The 13,921-nt window shown below is 46.7% G+C and overlaps 1 protein-coding gene across 1 annotated transcript in view; it reads left to right on the top strand.

Moving 5' to 3' along the window:
* Positions 1-12,474: 12,474 nt before the first annotated feature.
* FAM135B (family with sequence similarity 135 member B) overlaps positions 12,475-13,921 on the top strand; it is a 146,838-nt gene continuing 145,391 nt past the window's right edge. The window contains exon 1 of the mRNA XM_065903154.1: positions 12,475-12,551. Within this exon, the coding sequence (XP_065759226.1) occupies positions 12,475-12,551 (77 nt within the window). The remainder of the gene's footprint in view (positions 12,552-13,921) is intronic.

Raw genomic sequence — 13,921 nt, 5'->3', positions numbered from 1 at the left:
TTTGGGAGTAGAAGCTCAAATGGGTGGGAGGGCTTCCTGGGCTGGGGGCCAGGAGATGAAAGAGCAGTTTGCAAAGACTGTTACAGAGACAGTAAAGGCAAATATTTATTCAAATGAGAGGTTTACATTCCAAACTGTATTTCAGTGTGTGACTAGGCAAGGTGGTTTCCATATGTGACCCAACTCCTTTCAATTAATGAATTAATATCCAGTCCTATTCAGTCTTCCCTGGTGGCTCAGTGGTAAAGAATCCATCGGCTAGTGCAGGAGACACGGGTTCTCTCCCTGGGTGCGAAAGATCCCTTGGAGGAGGAAATGGCAACCCACTCCAGTATTCTTGCCTGGGAATCCCCACGGACAGAGAATCCTGGTGGGTTAGAGTCCACGGGGTCCCAAAAGAGTTGGACATGGCTTAGTGATTAAACAGCAGCATCCCGTTCTACTCACCGAGCACCCTGAGCTGCCTCCTGGGCTTGGTGCTGGGTTGGACCGGTGAGCGTCCTTCCTTCCTGTGTGGTGTCTGCAGGAGGCACTGCAGCAAGAAGCCAGGACCATCACCACACTGCCTTGATTCTGATCTAAATTTTGCTTTCTATTTAGCTGTGTGACCTCAGGCAGGTTGCTTAACCTGTCTGTGCATGATCCATAAAATGGGAATGGCCATAGCAGTATTTACCAGTGGGACTGTTGGGAGGATTTAATTAGTTCTACTGGAAATCTTAGATTTGGGCCTGACACCCAGGGAGCACTCAGTAAATATTAGCTGCTCTAATCATTAGAGGATGACCGTAGTGAGCAAGACGGGAGCGGGGTCGGGACTGAGGCCTGAGCAGCTAGGCTGTTTGATGTCAGAGGGCAGCTGGCGCATAATTTCTTCTTGAGTGAAGTGAGTGAGTGAGAGTCGCTCAGTCACATCCAACTCTTTGCAACCCCATGGACTGCAGGATGCCAGGATTCCCTGTCCATCACCAACTCCCAGAGCTGGCTCAAACTCATGTCCATTGAGTCGGTGATGCCATCCAATCATCTCATCCTCTGTCATCCCCTTCTCTTCCTGCCTTCAATCTTTCTGAACCTGAGGGTCTTTTACAATGAGTCAGTTCTTCACATCAGGTGGCCACAGTATTGGAGCTTCAGCTTCAGCATCAGTTCTTTCAATGAATATTCAGGGCTGATTTCCTTTAGGATTGACTGGTTGGATCTTCTTGCAGTCCAAGGGGCTCTCAAGAACCATCTCCAACACCACAGCTCAAAAGCATCAATTCTTTGGCGCTCAGCTTTCTTTGTAGTCCAACTCTCACATCCATACATGACTACTGAAAAAATCATAGCTTTGACTAGATGGACCTTTGTTGGCAAAGTAATGTCTCTGCTTTTTAATATGCTATCTAGGTTGATCATAGCTTTTCTTCCAAGAAGTGGGTGTCTTTTAATTTCATGACTGCAGTCACCATCTGCAGTGATTTTGGAGCCCAAGAAAATAGTCTCTCACTGTATCCATTGTTTCTTCATTTATTTATCATGGAGTGATGGGATAGGATACCATGATCTTAGGTTTTTGAATGTTGAGTTTTAAGCCAGCTTTTTCACTCTCCTCTTTCACTTTCATCAAGAGACTTGTTAACTCCTCTTTGCTTTCTGCCATAAGGGTGGTGTCATCTGTGTATCTGAGGTTATTGATATTTCTCCTGACAATCTTGATTCCAGTTTGTGCTTCATCCAGCATGGCATTTCTCATGATGTACTCTGCATATAAGTTAAATAAGCACAGTGACAATATACAGCCTTGACATACTCCTTTCCCAGTTTGGAACCAGTCTGTTGTTCTGTGTCTAGTTCTAACTATTGCTTCTTGACCTGCATACAGATTTCTCAGGAGGCAGGTAAGGTGGTACGGTATTCCCATCTCTTGAAGAATTTTCCAGTTTGTTGTGATCCACATAGTCAAGGGCTTTGGCATAATTAGTAAAGCAGAAGTATATGTTTTTCGAGAATTCTCTTGCTTTTTCTATGATCTGACAGATGTTGGCAATTTGATGCTGTTAAAGTGCTGCACTCAATATGCTAGCAAATTTGCAAAACTCAGCAGTGGCCACAGGACTGGAAAAGGTCAGTTTTCATTCCAATCCCAAAGAAAGGCAATGACAAAGAATATTCAAACTACTGCACAATTGCACTTATCTCACACGCTAGCAAAGTAATGCTCAAAGTTCTCTGAGGTTAGCTCAGGGCAGCAGAATAGTCTGTGCAGAGATAGGGAGGTGAGAATTATTTTTTTAATTAATAAATTAATTATTTTCTGAGCTTTTTTGTTTTATATTGGAGGACAGCCAGTTAGCAATGTTGTAGTAGTTTTGGGTGGACAACAAAGGGACTTAGCCATGCATATACATGTATCCATTCCCCCCTAACCAGGAGGTGAGAATTGTGAACTGTCTTGAATATTCTGTAAATCAGCAGGGTGTGTGTAATGCTGGCGGGTTGGGAGAGATGGGTAGGGTGAGTCCTGGGCCCCAGCTGGGTGTGGCCCTTTAGAGGCAGGACTTAGAGAGCCTGGCTTTGGTGCTACCCCTGCATTCCCTGCAAGGACAGCTCTGTCATGCGCCTCTGTCTAATCAAGCGTGGTATTTGTGTGAACTGTCTATTATCTGTTCTTCTTCTTTCTCATATGATTATGTTTATTTATTTTTGGCTGTGCTGGGTCTTTGTTATGGCCTGGACGTTCTCTAGATGTGGTGAGTGGGGGCTACTCTCCAGTTGTGGTGTGCGGGCTTCTCTTGCTGTGGATCTCAGGCTCCAGGGCGTGAAGGCTTCAGTAGTTGTGGTTCACGGGCTTAGTGGTGTGTGGGGTCCTTCCCTTCCAGGGATTGAAACTGTTGTCTTCTGCACTGGCAGGCGATTCTCAATCACTGGGCCACCAGAGGATCCCCCATCCTTCATCCTTAAATATCAGATAACACCTCGTGTGTGGTTAAACAGGTCAGGTTGAGTGGGAGACGTTCACCTTGGCAGTTGCACTTCACGTGTGCTCAGCCTTCACAGGTGTGCGTCCTGTTACATGGTCTCATCCCCCTCACCTCTTACACAGGTGAGGCAAAGGTGGGCCAGCTCCATGGCCCTGGGACAGACTTCCTGTATGATCCCCTTGCAGCACTTACTGTAGCACAGAATAATCATCCGTTGTCTTCTCTCTCTTTCTTGAACTCCTGACTTACACATGCATGTCTCCCTGGTACCATTGCTGACACATGTGAAGCCTTTAGTTAGTATCAGCATTTTCAGAATGATTGAACCAGTGGTCTCATCATGGCCACAAAGGGAGTCTGAGCAGGTGTTGCTGAGATGTTTATAAAGGGAAACTTGTTTTTAAAAATTAAAAAGTGTAAGCTCATGATTCATTCGAACCCCCAAACCCATTGTCATCATCATTTTATAAAGATTAATATTCACGCCAGTGTGAAGGTTGCTATTTCAAGTTTGTTCTGTCTCACACTCGAAAGTAACCACCCTAATCCTTCACCCTGCCCGGTCTTGCACTGTTTGTCCCTTTGGAGTCTTACCTTCCATCCTTACTCCCTGTGACCCCATGTCCTCAGCACAACCCTGGTTTCCATTTTCCAGGATGCTTATTATCCCCTTCTCACTGATCAGGGACTCACAGCCAAGGCTGTGTTGTTGTAGAACCATCATGACATTTATTAGTCCACAAAAATCTGGGCATTTCTTTTTATTGGAGATCAAACGTATCAATCCTAATGGAAATCTACCCTGAATATTCATTGGAAGAACTGATGTTGAAGCTGAAACTGCAATACTTTGGCCACCTAATGGGAAGAGCTGACTCACTGGAAAAGACCCTGATGCTGGGTCTTCTGATTGAAGGTGGGAGGAGAAGGGGACAACAGAGGATAAGATGGTTAGATGGCATCACCAACTCAGTAAACTTGAGCTTGAGCAAACTCCGGGGGGTGGTGAAGGACAGGGAAGCCTGGTGTGCTGCAGTCCATGGCGCCACAAAGAGTCAGACAGAACTTGGTGACTGCACAGCAGGAATTGCTGACCTTGAATGGAAGGCTTGTTTCCTTCCCTCACTGTTATTGAGTATTTGTTGTCACTATAGAAATCATGTCAATAACAGTAGCAGCTATTTGGACTGTTTTCTGAGGGCTGGCTTTCGTGGTATGTGCTTAGTATAGTTTACATATAAATTCTTCCATTCCTCACACTAGCTGTGCTGGGAAGGAGTCAGGAGCCCTATCCACAGGTGATAACACTGAGGATCAGAGAAAAAGGCACCTGCACAAAAGCAGGAATGAGTCAAGGCCAGGATCTGTGGCTGTGGCAGTTCATGGCCTTGATGTCACCGAATTTCGCTCCCTCCTCTGCATCTGGCTGCCTCTCCGTGTACCCTGGGGTCTGGTTTTCTCTTCTGTGTCACGGGGTGTTGGGCTTTCTAAATGCCAAGGCCTGTGGGTCTGTGAGCCAACAGCCGAAGCCTCAACAGAGACCACTCTCTGTGGGGCGCACGGACCCTGGAGGTACCTGTGGTCCCAGAGGAGGAGGAGCCTACGGCATAAGCTCTACATTAAGAAGAGCCGACGCTGGGATTTCCCCAGTGGCCCAGTGGTTGAGACTCCATGCTTCCAATGCTTCAGTCCCTGGTTGGGGAACTAAGATCCCACATGCCATGTGGCAAAAAAAAAAAAAAAAAAAGAAGTGCCAAGGCAGGCTGGTTCTCCCCTTCCTCTTGGCCCCCAGGAGCCTCCACAAAACATCATTTCACATTGTTTTAAAGTCCCTTCCTCTCTATTTTTGGCTGAAAGCGTGGCTGGGAGGAGGGTGTCGGTCCGTGTGTGTGAGAAGGTTGACAGTGGGGACTTCCAGATCTCGTGGGTGGTCCACGTGGGAACACCGCCTCCAACTGAGTCATTGCTGCCTTTGTGAAGCTAGTGACAGATGTCAGCAGAGTCGGATCTCTGAGCTCTGTGGACGGGGCAACAACACAGCGCGTGTCTGAAATGCCAGCCTCGACGCGTTGGGTGGGAGCCTCGCGGCTGGCATTCACCGCCTCTCCTATTTACACTGTGGCTTCTGGAAGGATAAATAGAGTGTCCTCTGCCGTGGAGCCACCATCAGTGACTGCCTCCCTCTCGGATGTTGGCTCCTCTCTGGAATTTTCTTAAACATGATGGATTGAACAGCCTTGCGTTTCCTGCATCGAGCACAGAAGGAGGTCAGGCTTGCATTGAAACTAAGAGCCATGAATCATTTCAGACTCTTCAGTCCTAAGTAGGGGCTGGTGCCAGGTGCTCAGGGAAACTTTCTACTTGATTGGAAATAAGAGAATCAACTCATTGGTTCATTTATTTATCAGTGTGTATGTAAATTTCTCTTGCATTTGGTTTTGTTTCATTCCTTCTCTGATTTGTCCCACAGATGCTATTCCATGCTCTTCTCTGGTATGTTTTCTGCTAACCTCAGTGAATGTCCTTCCTGTAAAGAGCTCACATTTTCCCCAACTGTGCGGGGTCTTCCTTGCTGCCCCAGCTTTTCTCTAGTTGCAGAGAGCAGGGATTACTCTCTGGTGGCGGGGCTCGGGCTTCTCCTTGCGGAGGCGTTCCTTGTTGCAGAGCACGGGCTCTAGAGCATTTGGGCTTCAGTAGCTGTGGCTCCCAGGCTCTGGGGCACAGGATCAGTAGCTGTAGCACACAGGCTTAGCTGCCCCGTGACGTGTGGGATCTTCCCAGACCTGGGTTTGAACCAATGTCCCCTGCATTGCAAGGCGGATCCTTCCCACTGGACCCCCAGGGAAGCCCCTGGAACTCACATGAATAACCTGAAAGACAAATGTACTTCGAGAAGGCAGGCTGGTCAGGGCAGTGGGAGCACAGCCTGTTGGGGGCATAACTGTTGAGGAATGGTCCCGGGGAGCTGGGGTGGACATTTAAGCACTGGGAACAGGTCCCGGAGGGAGGAGATGTGTGACCCACCTGGTGGACAGAGTGGATGACAGTCATGCAAAGGGAAGCCTTGTTCAGAGGAGGTGGAGTGCTTCGATGAGGCTGCCTTCGGAACTTCTGGAGGAGGCGGGTGACAGAGTGGGAGAAGACAGGTTGGCAGGGCAGAGTGCCCCAGAGTTTGAAGGGCATTTCTGTCTTTTGGGCTCAGCCTGGGTTCTCCTGCTGGTTCCCCCACCCTCCAGGGTGAACTTCTTTGGGTGCTCAAGCTTGTCTTTGCTCTGTATAAACCCCTATTGTTATTATTAACTATTCTAGCATTAGCCTTATATGCTGTTTATTGAGCATTCATAATGTTGCTGGAAATATATTAGTGTCCATTGGGAAAAAAAAAAGTCACTGCAAAATAGCCACTACTTTTTAGGGTTACAGATGTGGAAGCTGGGAGGACAAAACTTGGTTTAACAGGCCTTTGCTGCTGCTAAGTCGCTTCAGTTGTGTCTGACTCTCTGTGACCCTATGGACTGAAGCCCGCCAGGCTCCTTTGTCCGTGGGATTCTTCAGGCAAGAACACTGAGTGGGTTGCCGTTTGCTGCTAGCCCTTAAAATGGTCTTCACGTGACCAAGGGCTGCTGCCTTTTGCGTGATTCTGTGTCGTCTTTCCAAGAGGTCACTCCCAACATGCATTTTAAGTATGTGTGTCTGTGTGTGCGCGCGCACACACACACACACACACACACACACACACACACACACTTAGGTGCCCATTTGTGTACGTGCATTTCAGGAGGTAGAAGGAGAGATGCATTGCTGCCCACTCTGGCTACATGCGTAACTTCTGGGTGAGCGCCACTAGCACTGGTGGGAAGGGGCTGGCTCTGCGCGGGGAGCTGCCAACAACAATGGTGTTTGCTCCCTTGCCTGCGGTGCTTTTAGACTCTACCTGAGTTTACAATTCTGTCATCCTTTTACGAGGTTGTGAACCTTATGTGCCTTCATGCCTGGGTTTTCAGATGCTGCCTAAGGCGAGCTCAGCACCCCATGGGAAATAAGACCTCAGTGCGGTGTGGGATGCTTCGGTTGGCATTGTCTTCAGACGTGAAAAATAATAGGCATATACAGCCCATTTTAATTTCTACACCGAAGGAAAGAAAATACTAATTTTTAACATCAGGGGGGCCAAATGGCTGAGGTTGCATTTGCTATGATATGTGGGAATCAGAGACATGAATTCCAACCTCCCCTCTGCCTCCTGCCAGCTGGGAGACCCCAGGGAAGCTCACAGTCTGCCAGGGGGTCCAGTAACTCATAGGAGGAAGGCAGTTATCATTTCTTTCCTGCCATGCTCATCATATTGTTTTTAGGGTTTCTTCTGTATCAGAATGACTTGTACTTATTAAGCGTGTATCATAGGCTGGTTGCAAAGCAGTTTTGAGTTGGGAAAACCAAGGCAGAGTGCCCAAGGTCTTGCCTGAGGTCCTGTGGCTCTGAGGGGCTGAGCGTGGTGGCTGGGAGACGGGCCAGCCTCCTGCAGGCTGCCCTGGTGGGCCTTCCCTGTACACCTTTATGTCAGGGCACCTATCCCCGTGGGCCACAGCTGTGACCTGGCTCTCTCCTTTCTGGCTTGTGTCGTCTGATGACACGGTTGTCTGTCTATCCCTGGTGCTCTGGGTGGGTCCCTGTGCTCGACTCTGCTCCTGGTGTGTGACAGGAATGAACACCTCCAGGAGATGCTCCAGTTTGGATCCTAAGCAATCCTGCCTGAAAGCGGGGTGTTGGTCCACATTCCAGATGTGAATACGGAGACGCAGAGATGCTGCTTGGCTGGTCCAAGGTCCCGTTCAGGGTGAGGCCAGGGGTTGGCATCTAATGCAGCTGGGGTGCTCTTGAAGCAGGGCACACGCCTTCCTCGCAGGTGAAGCTCCCTTTCCAATGAAGAGATGCTGGTCTTTATTCCCAGTGAGATCGTTTTCTTTGAATGCAGAGCTGATTCCCATTGCAGTGACTGGGCAGAAAAGTGGAGCTATCTACCTCCTTAGAATGGCTGCCTGGAGAAAACTGCCCTGGCGATAAGGTCACTCGTGAATGCAGTTACGGGAGGTCAGAGGACGGTTTCTGTTGCTTCTGTCAGACCAGAGGAAGCAGCAGGGTCTGATAGAGTGTTGGGGTCCCCCTGGAATGTGCTGGGTTGTGCTCTGGCATGCCTTCTCTGCCCTCACTTTCTGCTTTGTAGCATCAGACGGTCCCATCCTGAACCTTCTCCACCCGCCATGATGTAATTCTATGGCGTGTAATCTTTTGAGCACAGTAACTTTGCATGCCCTTTTCATAAAGTCAATGCTGATGCCCATTAAGATCAACATGCATTTTTTCATTTAATCTTTCAAAGGCCACACACTTTGAAGATTGAAGGGAAAGATTACGTTTTAAAGGAAGATGTGTTTGTAAAGGGATTTGTTTCCAAGCAGTATCTGATGAGGTTTTGGCATCGTGGTATTTCTCCAAAATAGCCTTAATATTTTTAACAAATTTCCTCAGAGGCTTTTGAGGATGTTCTGAAACATTTTCTGAAAGTGTAAGTCACTAATGAAACATTTAAGAAACATTGCAATGAAAAGTGCAAACAATTTTTCCACCTTAATTGACATGGAGGCCAAGCCTCCAGGGACCCCAGAACCTCTAATATAAAGGAGAGAGAATGAGTCTTCATTGGGTCTGCATTGCATAAGGGGGCTTTTGAATTTCTGCCAGTGGTGTCGAAGGCAGAAATAAAAATACTCGCTGCTTCCTCTGATGAATGATTGACGATTTGTCAGAAAATGACGGAAGCTCTTTATATACCTGATAATCTTCAATTCCCTGAACCTCCTTAATTCACTGGCTTTATTTCACTGTACCCGTGGAAAGATGGGGCCTGGAAAGACCTCAGGGTGTAAGAACTAAGGGGAGGGGTCAAACTCAGCTCTGACGTTTTAGGGGAGGAGAGTTTTGTGGCCGTGTTATGGAACGACTGTGTGGGGTCTGGCTGCTGGCCGCTCAAAAGCCAATAAACAGGCCAGGTGGGGGGAGGGAAAGTTTGCTTTATTTCAGATGCTGGCAACTGGGGGGTGGGGGTGGCAGGAGGAGGGTGGTAGGAGGAGGGTGGCGGGAGGAGAGTGGCAGACATCCATCCAAACTCTAAACCCCTGCCTCCAAAAGCAGGCGAAGTGGGAGGGAACTACACGCAGAAACAGCATAGTCCTCTCTAACAGTCATCTTCAAATTGATCACCAGTGGTCTGACCAGCATCATCTTGGTTGTTTCAGGCACAGTTAATCTCCCTAATTAATATTTAATTAGTACAGTTAATAGTCCTAATCGCTTCCTAGTGGGGTGCATTTGTTCCCATTGCTTTATGGCCAGTTCTCAGAATTGTGGCAGTTATGTCTTGGTCATCATGTAGGTAACTTCTCCACCTGGTGTTTTAGTATCTATAAGACAGCTCACAGGATATAGCTCAGACTATTGTCTATAGCCCTTGAGAAAGAACTAAAGGCCCTGACTATGCTTAATGACTGCATGATTATTATTTAGGCTCCTTTGACTGATTTCCTTGGTTTCCCCATTTCCCACTTCTCTGATTAAATTTAATCTTTGACTAAAATTTTCCGAAGACAAAAGGCAGGTAGACGACGTGGGGGTGGATCGGGGAGGGGCAAGCCCCACAGAGTCCTGCTCTGTTGCATCTGCGTGTGGAAGTTGTCCCGCAAGAGGATGGTGATCTGGTCAACCAGGTGCCGCGGGCCTGGGTGGCCTGCCCTGTAAACCCCTGCCGTCACTGAGCTCTCTCTAGGCCTCAAAGACCAGGGAGGGGGCTGGAAACAGAACCAGTGACATTGGATTCCTGCAGATTCCTGCACCTCCTTCAAAGTGGACCTAGTGGTTACCAGCAGAATCTATGTGGAGTTTTAAAACTGAGATTTTGCACGTGAGCTCATCACCCTCATTGAATTACTGGGTGTTGGGTTATAACGAACCACATCGTGTTAAAAAGGAAAAGGCAGCTTCTCACCAAGAAGCTGTGTTTGCATCTACAACTTCCAGGATTGCATCCTACTAGTCCTGCACTGTAGGAGGGTAGGGTGTGACTTCCCAGGAGAAAATATTCTGTATGATATTTTCCAGGTGTTATTATTATTATTTTCTTCTAAATATTAATTCCCCGCTCCAAAACAAGACACTAGCTATTCTGCAGGTGAGGCATGGCTCTGGGAAACCAGAGCTGTGGGCCCCTGGGTCAGTGTTCTTGCCTCGTGTGGCATGGATAACCACCTGTATGCATCGGGGTCAGTACTACCTGCCTCAGAGAGGAAATAATGAATGGAAATCCTTGAGTCTGTGGGTGTTGGGGTGTCCTGTTCCTGCCCTCCCCCTGATACTTCCCCCCCAGGAGCAGAGATCACAGAGGGTTCAGGAATTATTGGAACTGATATCTACAAGCAAGGGTATCAGACACCTTTGCCAGCTCTGTAGTATTTCGAGAATTGAGACTAAGAGGGGTGATGAGAAAGAGGGGAAGTTGCATGGTTCCTGTTTAATGTGATAATGAAATGAAGCTCAGAATGGCTTTATTCGTCGGTCCCTCCACTGAGTTTTTACTAGAAATGCCTTGAAACTGAGCAGCGGCTTCTGACCTTGACTGGCTCTGATGCCTTTGGTAGGACTGGGGCATGCCTCAATGGCTCACCCATTAGGGAAATAGGTTTTTAACACATTTTCTGAGTTTGGCCTTTCAGGCTCATCAGCTTGAAATTCCATCCTGCAGAATTTATAGAGCTTGGATCCTAAGATCTGCTGCATTTTAACATGGCATGTGGAATCCTGCATCTTCAGACATGGTGCCCCAGATGGCACTCTGGCCGGAGCTGAGACAAAGCTGTTGTCGTTGTTTAGTTACTCAGTCTTAAAGCCTAGTTAATCCCTTGTGCTCTTATTTTTGGGTCTGGAATAGCATGACCCCATTACCTGCAGTGAGGTTGGATTCTGAACCCCAGCAATGGTGGTCTGGTCCTCCAGGCAACGTGGGGGCAGAAAGAGGGGGGCCTTTGAAAGGAAACATAGGTGCCAATCATCCTTTGCCAGCCAAGAGAGACCAAATCTCTTCTTACTGCCTCCTTATTCTCTCCCCTTTCCAAGATCCTGCCAGCTACTACTATGACCTATTTAGAAAGATCAAGTTCTTCGAGGCTTCCCAGGTGGCTCAGTGGTAAAGAATCTGCCTGCCAATGCAGGAGACACAGGTTTGATCCTTGGGGATCCCCTGGAGAAAGGCATGACAACCCACTCCAATATTCTTGCCTGAAAATCTCCTGGACAGAGGAGCCTAGTGGGCTACAGTCTATGGGGTCGCAAACAGTCCGACACAACTGAGCAACTAAATAGCGGCAGCAGGAACAGTCCCCCAAGAATCTGCTCATTTGCAAGGAATTTCAAGTAATTACCTTTTAGCTTCTTCCCAGGTAGCTTGTATTGTCCCATTACACATGGTAGTAAGCAGAGGCTGCTGATGAAAGCACATACCACTGGAACATTCTAAAGTCACAAAGGGACTTCAGGTTAGAGACTGGCTGATCTGGGACAAGAACTTTTATTTCAGCATTCTTCTGGGACTCTCCCTTGGACTGCAAGGAGATCAAACCAGTCAATCCTAAAGGAAATCAAGTCTGAGTATTCCTTGGGAGGACTGATGCTGAAGCTGAAGCTCTAATACTTTGGATGGGAAGAGGCAACTCATTGGAAAAGACCCTGATGCTGGGAAAGATTGAGGGCAGGAGGAGAAGGGGGCGGCAGAAGATGCGAGGGTTAGATAACATCACCGACTCAATGGACATGAGTTTGAGCAAGCTCCGGAGGGAGAGTGAAGGACTCGGGAGCCTGGTGTGTGCTGCAGTCTCTGGGGTGGCAAAGAGTCAGACATGACTTAGGCACCGAACCACAGCAACAAGGAACTGTGCAAAGTGCTCTCTGTGGCACATTTATTTAACCTCCCTTCATCTATGAGACTTCTGTGCTGTTACCAGCCCTTCCATTACAGATGAGGAGACTGAGGTTGGGCGAAGTTCAGTGACCCACTCAAGGTCACACAAGTAGAGGAGGGATTGTTGCACTGTTGGTCATTATGCATGTGCTCATAGCCAGATGTTAGCGCCTCCAGGCATTGACAGGTAAGGAAGGGCAGGGGACTAGCCCAGCTTTAAAAACTAGGGTATCTGGGTCTGAGTCCTAGTTCTTGGAAGTGTGAGCTGTTTGGCATCATGTAAGTCATCTCATCTCTCTCCATCTTTCTTCTGAAAGGAGCCCCCCTGAGTGATGACATCCAGTGGACACATTATGGTCCATTGGCCAGATGCTCTTATCCGTCTACATCAGTGCTGCTTGGGGTCCAGTTGTAGAAGCCCAGGCTGTCTGTGTTTGGCTGATGAGACCTCAACCTGTTCATTTCCCTCTTATTTTTTTTAGGTAATGAACCAAGAAGATCATGTCTGAAGTACAAGGAACGGTTGAGTTTTCTGTAGAGCTACATAAATTTTATAATGTGGATCTGTTTCAGAGAGGGTGAGTATGCTTTCACTCATTGTGCTTCTTTATATTGTTGTTTGTTCGTTTCTCTTGTTTTGTTTTTCCTCTGACAGGAGATGATGGTGGTGAGGAGAGGTCAGAGGGAATTTTGGATTCACGAGGAAAGAATTTGTATGATTTTTTTCCTGCCAAGTGGAAACCCAGACTTTTAGTGCTTTTGAAAATGAGCCATAAGTTGACAAAGACCAGAAAATGCTAATTTTTCTCTTCCTCCTGCACCTCTACCTACTTGCTCTTCCCATTAAATCTGTCAGTCAGCGTTCAAGGAAGGTGAATTTATTGGAAATGAAGCTTGCCTGTGTAACTCTGATAAAAAGATGTCTGTAGGATCAATATTTGTAGAGGCCAGCTCACCAAACCACATATCATACACGTGTACCCAGTTCGCTCAGAAACGGAGAATTTACAATGTCTTTTAAAAATACACAATTAAAATACAGCTGGCTTCACTTTTTGAGGATGTACTCTCACTTTGGCATTTGAATCTCACACTGACAAAGAGTGACCAGTTCATCAGAGCCAACACTCAGTAGACTGAGAAATGTGAACTTACACATGGATTTGTAACCCTAATTATTAATAATACACCCCATCTGAGCTGTATATTGACTTTCAGATATTGACTGAAGCTTGTGTGAAATCATTATTGTTAGCAAGACATTTCAAAATGGCACATCCGGGGCACAAAGAGAGCTCTGTGCGGGTGGTAACACTGGTTGAAAATGCACATGGAACTCATGAGTTATCCAGTAAGTCTGTGGTACTCTTCTTTCCATATCTACATGGTTTGGGGAGGTATCTTATTTAACCTTGTTCACTGCTAAAGTCTAATATTGAATAGGGCTGAATTAAAACCAGAACTTTGAATCACTATTCTACATTTTTATATGTATATTTTAATATATAATACATGTAATTTTTATTATTGTATATCATTGTATGTATACTTACCACTGTATATCTATGTCATATATGTTATATATATTTTGATGACTGTGTATGTTACAGAAAGTTATGTGTTCCATTAACACATAAAATAATTATTTTTAAACTTTGAATTATCACATTTCTTATCTTTTAAATACTTTTCTTACATTTATAACACATACCATTTATGAGTAGAACTGTACATGCATATGATTTATAAATAAACACACATATATTATGGCTGCATGCCTGAAAATATTTTTATGGGTAAATATGCAAATCCTGAATGTTTGGAGACCACTGGTCCATCTCATCTCCCAGAGTAAGGAAGACTTTCTTTCAGCTCTTAATGCTTCCATTTCATGGCATCAAGGAGTGTGGAAGTCTAGGCACACTTCAGTGTGGATGGGGGCATAATT

Source organism: Muntiacus reevesi, chromosome 12 (assembly GCF_963930625.1).
Source record: "Muntiacus reevesi chromosome 12, mMunRee1.1, whole genome shotgun sequence".
Lineage (NCBI taxonomy): Eukaryota > Metazoa > Chordata > Mammalia > Artiodactyla > Cervidae > Muntiacus > Muntiacus reevesi.
Note: the sequence above shows the minus strand (reverse complement) of the source record. Positions and strands in the feature narration are given on the sequence as shown.